We start from the raw sequence: 7,500 nt of genomic DNA on the forward strand, positions 1-7,500 counted from the left end.
TTACAGAACAAGAAAGGTAGGAAAATAAAAAGTTACGGAATTAGGATGGTAGGGAAATAAAAAGTTACGGAAGAAGAAAGATAGGAAAGTAAAAAAGTTGCAGAACAAGGAATGTGGGAAAATAAAAAGTTACGGAACGAGAAAGGTAGGAAAGTAAAAAAGTTACAGAACATGAAAGGTAGGAAAATAAAAAAGTTACGGAATTAGGAGGGTGGGAGGGAAATAAAAAGTTACGGAAGAAGAAAGATAGGAAAGTAAAAAAAGTTAACAGAACAAGGAAGTTGGGGAAAATAAAAAGTTACGGAACGAGAAAGGTAGGAAAGGTAAAAAAGTTACAGAACAAGAAAGGTAGGAAAATAAAAAGTTACGGAATTAGGATGGTAGGGAAATAAAAAGTTACGGAAGAAGAAAGATAGGAAAGTAAAAAAGTTACAGAACAAGGAATGTGGGAAAATAAAAAGTTACGGAACTAGAAAGGTAGGAAACCGAAAGTAAAAAAGTTACAGAACAAGAAAGGTAGGAAAATAAAAAGTTGCGGAACAAGAGAGGGAGGAAAATAAAAAGTTACGGAACAAGAAAGGTAGGAAAATAAAAAGTTACGGAACATTAAAGGCAGGAAAAGGTAATAATAATAAAATAGGTATACAATCGTATTTATTTTTATTGCTTTGAAAGATTGGTTTTTGAGGGGGAAGAGAGAGAGAGAGAGAGAGAGAGAGAGAGAGAGAGAGAGAGAGAGAGAGAAGGAAAGCGAAGATTTTTATTTTGATTCAACTGTAAGTTTTCATCATGGAACAAAATACCCAAAAGTATAAATCAATAATAGATAACTGAAACATTTCATCTTCGTGCAGCTATTTCTTCAATGAACTTGAGACGATAACCGATTAGAATTATTACAAAGAGCAAATGAAATTAATGTATTCTATAAAGGCCTCAAACAAAATACTAAAAACACACACACACACGCATATGTATAGATATATATATCTATATATATATATATATATATATATATATATATATATATATATTATATTATATATATATATATAACTTTACAATATATAATTAATTATTTTATATATATATATATATATATCTCTATATATATATATCTATATATATATATATATATATAGTTTACAGATAACCATCTTCTCATACATCCCTCTCAAATCGCAACCATAAACAAAGTCCAATAAATAAGCAAAGTAAACCAAAAATAAACCAATAAAAAATGTAAACAAATGAATAATTTAAAATAGACTCCATTAGTCTCTCTCTCGCACCTTGTAGTAGTCGCAGGTGTAGACGTCGCGGGACATCCCGAAGTCCGAGATCTTGACTGTGAGGTTCTCCCCCACCAGGCAGTTTCTGCAGGCCAGGTCGCGGTGGATAAAATGCTGGGAGGACAGGTACTCCATCCCGGAGGCGATCTGAACGCTCATGTTCAGCAGGTCCTCCTGTAGAAGGAAGTTTGTGGGTTTGAAAAAAATTTTTTTCATCATTTTTTTTATTTTTTCAGAATTTATTTTTTTTGGACTTTTTTTGTTTTTTTTTTTTATTTATTTTTTTCTGTCTCTCCTGAAGATGTAAGCGTGTGGGTTTAAAATGTTTTTTGTATTTATTTTTCAATTTGAGGAAGTTTGTGGGTTTTAAATTTTTTTTAGTTTATTTTCACTTATTTGAAATTTTTTTCTTTTTACTTTTTGCGTTATTTTCTGACGAAGGAAGTTTGTGGGTTTTAAATTCTTGTTTATTTTCGTTTATTTTTCAATTCTTATTTTTGCGTTATTTAAATTTTTTTTGTCTCTCCAGAAGACGTAAGCATTTGGGTTTAAAATATTTATTTGTATTTATTTTTCAATTTATTTATTATTCTTTGTATTATTTTTCCTGGTTTTTTCTTTGGGGTGAAGGTGCTTCTCAAGAAGAAATAAGTATGTATGTTTTAAAATCTATTTTTTTTATTTTTTTAAATTTATTTGTCTCTTTTAAAGAATGTTAGTTCCTAAAGAAGTAAGTATGTGGGCTTTGATTATCTATTTCTTTATTAATGTTTCTATTTATTTCTTATTTCTTTTATTTAGTTTTTTTGTGCTTTTTTTCTTATTTCAGTGTTTTATGTGTTTTCGACTTTAATTTTTTTTTAATTCTAAGGGAGGTTTTCTATTTCTGTTTATTGTTTCTTTGATAATTTCATAGAAATTTGAAAGGCATATATATTAATTATATATATATATTATATATATATATATATATATATATATATATATATAATATATATATAAATAATGAAATAACAAAGATGTACCAGTACCATTAAAATAAAAATGAAACATTTATATAAAAAAGTATTCTACATAACAAGAAACATGAAAATTCTTCTGCACTAAAATTAATCTGAAAACGTACTCACACAACATAAAATAAGGAAAAAAAAGTGAAAAGTAATAGTATGAAAAAGACCACTGCCTTCCGAGAAAGAAAGAGAGTAAAAATAAATTGTCAAAATACATTCCGAGAACATATCATAATAAAGATGAAAATGAAAAAATTAAAAAGTAACGAAACATTCTAAAGAATATATACATTATGGTACCAAGTCCTCGAAAAAAAATACATCAACCTGAGTTATCACATAACTAAGGGCGAGAGAGAGAGAGAGAGAGAGAGAGAGAGAGAGAGATTAACGAACCAACATTTCTCTTGAGCATATATCTCGGGAAAAAGCATAGTGATAAGAGGGCGCGTCGCCCCCTGAGGGGAATTTCTCTTGAAAAGTGTGTGTGTATCTTGAGAGGGGCCCAGGCTATACAAAACTTGCCTTAATGACCCGTACAGTACAGAAGTGGGTTGTTACTCGTCAGGGCTTCCTTGAAAGGCAGGATAACAGACAGAGAGGAGAAACAGATAGACAGACAGACAGACATACACACTCAAACAGACCTACTTTACCTACATAGTCTATAAGGTGCAGGAAGGTCTCTTTTTTTTTTTTTTTTTTTGAATTACAGAGAAACATTGCAAACCCTTTAACAACTAAATACTGAAGGAAACAAGTAGAAAAATACGCAGAAGAAACAAGTTTTCTGTACAGCGTATAACCAAGGCCACCGAAAATAGATCTATCATTCGATGGTTTCGGTATAGTGCTTTATGAGCCACGGTCTATATCGTTACCAGACGCACGATTATGGCTAAAGTTAACCTTAAATCAAATAAAAACTACTGAAGCTAGAGGGCTGTAATTTGGTATGTTTGATGATTGGAGGATGGATGATCAATATGCCAATTTGAAGCCCTCTAGCCTCAGTAGTTTTTAAGATCTGAGGACGGACAGACAAAGTCATCTAAATAGTTTTCTTTTCAGAAAACTATAAATGATGGGATTTACATATTTTTAAGCGCCTATTAAGCACGACAGACTGAGAGAATCTTTCAGATTATTCAGACAGGTATGCGGAGTTCGAGATGTAGGCCCTGGGGCTTAGGTTAATTCAAAGAAAACATTGAAGGTACTACACATAGAAAAAAGGGCTTTTATTTTTGAGTTTCACTTAGAAACAGATGAACTGACCAAATTCACTTAGAAATAGATGAACTGACCAAGCCTTGCTTGAAAGACACTAAGATGGCTTATGATATCTAAAGAAAATATGAATATATAATGATTAAATTTCCATTGAATATTATGAGTCTTTTCAAAACAAGACAGATTTGAAGATATTGCTTTGAAACTGAGACAGAATATGTATGTATGAATGTACATGCATATATATATTATATATATATATATATATAATATATATATATATCTATATATATATATATATATATATATGTATAGATATATATATATATATAGTCTATATATATATATATATATATATATATATATATATATATATATATATATATATATAGTGATTCATATACATATATCGAGCTACAAATGTCCTTTAATATCTAATTCGCTCTACCTCGGGAATTCAATATATTTTCATATATGCTTAACCGAAGGGGAATTCTTAGACGACAATAGAATTGCCGGCCGACGGGCACGAACCATCGACATCTTCAATTCCAGGACTGGCAGTGAAGCCTTAGCCACCCGCCACCGCAAGGCTTCACTGCAGTCCTGGAATTGAAGATGTCGATGGTTCGTGCCCGTCAGCCGGCCAATTCTATTGTCGTCTAAGAATTCCCCTTCGGTTAAGCATATATGAAAAGATATTAATCCAGAGGTAGAGCGAATAGACCAATTAAAGGACATTTGTAGCTCGATATATATATATATATATATATATATATATATATATATATATATATATATATATATATATATATAGATAGATAGATAGATATATATGTGTGTGGTGTGTGTGTGTAGTAACACTCACCTCTAAATAATAACAATAATAATGACAATAGCCATTTCCACGACACCCGAGGGGGTTCAGATCCTTACAAAACCTTTCTTGTAAAAAAACTCCAACCATCTCATAATCCTCATAGATGAAAACATACTTTACAACTCTCGTGTTTTGTATGAAGTTCACGTGCGAGTTTTTTTTTTTTTTTATTCTGACGAGTGTGTTTTTTGAGTTTTTTTTTTTTACTGTTTTTTTTTTTTTTTAGTTTTTAATCTACAACTGAAACGTGGATCTGAAGTAATATGCTTGACTATGATGATGGTAAGTCCTTTGTTTTATGGCAGGGGTAGAATACATGGGTAGTACTGTATGTTAATATATTTAATTTGTAGCTATACTTGTGTACATAGGTACGGGTATACATACAGTTTGACGCCTCACATGTATATTATATTATATATATATATATATATATATATATATATAATATATATATATATATATATATATATATGCATGTATATATATATATATATATATATATATATATATGTATATATATATACATATATATAATATATATATATAGATAATATACATTTATATATACATATATATATATATATATATATATATATATAAGTATATATGTATATATATATATATATATATATATATATATATATACATATACTATATAGTATAATAATATATATATATATCTATATATATATATATATATATATATATATATATAGCCCTATATATATATATATATAGTATATGCATATATATATTATATATATATATATAGTATATATATATACTTTATATGGCATATATATGTATATATATATATATATATATATATATATATATATATATATATATATATATATATATATGTATTGTATATAAATATATATATATATATATATATATATATATATATATACAAACATACATGCATACATACATACTATACATATACTTGTGCATAATTTACAAAACCCTTCTCTGTACATAACCAGAAGACTTAAACATCTCCATTACATCTCCTGATGAAAAAAAAAAAAAACCTTATACCTAATTCCCCTTCATACTGATCCCCTAATTAAGACTTACCTTCCCGAGTGATTTCACAGGCGGGTCATTAGCATAGAACTGCTTGTTACATGACCTCAGGACTTCGGCCAAGTCTCCGTAAGGCATATACTCGAAGACCATCCACGGAGTTCCCCCGGGTTCTGTTCAAGGAGAAGAGATTATTTCATTTTAATATATTCAGATATTCAGGCCTATTTAGGAACACTTACGCATGCGCGATAAGCGAGAGTTATATACGATTGGTTTCTTTCATAACTTTGAATGTTTAAACCAAAATGATTTAGTAAATACACTTGGAACTTGATAAGAGAAACCGAGTATAATTATATATGCATTTAGGTTAGGTTGAGTCGTGTGCTTGTTATAGAAATGAATGATATTTAGCGGGAGTTATATTATTGATGATTTCTTTTATAGCTTTGGAGGTTTAAGTCAAAATCGTTTAGGAAACACACTTAGAAATTTGCTACAGAAACTAAATATATGTATTTACGTAACAATGAGTCACTTGGTTTTAATATTCACGAATATTTCCCTATTTTAATAATAATTTAAGATTATAAATTTGTATTGGCATGAGCTGAAAAGTAACAAAGATAAAGGGACAACAAATATAAAGGATTCATTTTATTAACTACTTTACTACTTTACGTTTTCTTTCATTGAAAAACCATTCAGTGTAAAGCTTCTTTCTAGTATTTATCCATTCATAAAATAGTCTTCACCTTTTGGCGTAATATTTTTAATTTAACTTTTTTCATTTCCACTTTATTTATACGTAGGGACATTGGAGAATTTCATTCCCCCATTTCGAATGCTCTCTCTCTCTCTCCCAAGCCTTAAGAGAACCCCTTATCCCCAGTTAGAAAACTTGCAGGCAATTTCCTTAACACATGTTTTAAAAAACTTTTAATAATTAAGAAACTCTCTCTCTCTCTCTCTCTCTCTCTCTCTCTCCTCTCTCTCTCTCTCCAGCCTTAAGAGAACCCCTTATCCCCAGTTAGAAAACCTGCAGGCAATTTCCCTAAAACATGTTTTAATAAACTTTTAATAAACAAGAAACTTTTTTTTTTCCAAATAAAGTCTACCTCATTTTGTACTCTGGTCTTTCATCTGAACTTCTGTCTGAGAAATGACTGCTTATATTACTCGACCCTCCGTCGAGGAGATGGGCCGTTTTCCAAACTCATTTCCTCACGAAATTAACTTTGGTGCGTAGTTTTTTTTTTTTTTTCTTTCTTTAACGTCACACGGACACCATAATGGTTATTCGCTTGAAACCCTTACTTTAGGATGTATTTGTTCGAATTTCTTTTATATTAGACAATTTAATTGCATTTTATCTATTTATTATTATTATTATTATCATTATTTTACGGTCTATCACCGTCCTACAATTCGACTGGGTGGTATTTATAGCGTGTGGGGGGGGGGGGTGGGGGGGGGGGGGGGGGGGGGCGTTTCCGGGTTGCATCCTGCCTCCTTAGGAGTCCATCATTTTTTCAACACAATGTGCGCTGTTTCTAGAACACTCCTCTGCATGAGTCCTGGAGCTACTTCGGCAACTATAGTTTTTCCAGTCTCCTTTTCAGGGTTCTAAGGATCGTGCTTCCTAGTGTTCCTATGATTATGGCTACCACATTATTATTAGGATTATTATTATTATTATTAATTATATTATTATTATATTTATTATAAGATTTATCTTCTTTGTCTTTAATCTTATACTTTTCATTGATTTTCTTAGTGTTATTGTTTTAACTATGTTTTATATGAGGTTTTTAAATGCAAAGTTATTGTCAAAGCGTCGGCTAATAAAATGTTTTTATGTTCAAGATAGATAGATAGATATATATATATATATATATATATATATATATATATTGTATATATATAATATATACACACACACATATATATTCCTTAAGCTGCAAATGTCCTTTAATATCCAATTCGCTCTACCTCGGAAATGATATATTTTCTTATATGTTAACCGAAGGGGGATTTTTTTAGT

General features: G+C 29.7%; 1 protein-coding gene across 1 annotated transcript in view; it reads right to left on the reverse strand.

Annotated features, from left to right (window-relative positions):
- LOC135226370 (tyrosine-protein kinase transmembrane receptor Ror-like) overlaps positions 1-7,500 on the reverse strand; it is a 50,236-nt gene that overhangs the window by 35,271 nt on the left and 7,465 nt on the right. Inside the window, exons 7-8 of the mRNA XM_064265845.1 lie at positions 5,505-5,626; positions 1,293-1,466 (exon numbers count right to left, since the gene is read on the reverse strand). Of these exons, the coding sequence (XP_064121915.1) occupies positions 1,293-1,466; positions 5,505-5,626 (296 nt within the window). The remainder of the gene's footprint in view (positions 1-1,292; positions 1,467-5,504; positions 5,627-7,500) is intronic.

This window comes from Macrobrachium nipponense, chromosome 14 (genome assembly GCF_015104395.2).
Source record: "Macrobrachium nipponense isolate FS-2020 chromosome 14, ASM1510439v2, whole genome shotgun sequence".
Taxonomy (NCBI): domain Eukaryota; kingdom Metazoa; phylum Arthropoda; class Malacostraca; order Decapoda; family Palaemonidae; genus Macrobrachium; species Macrobrachium nipponense.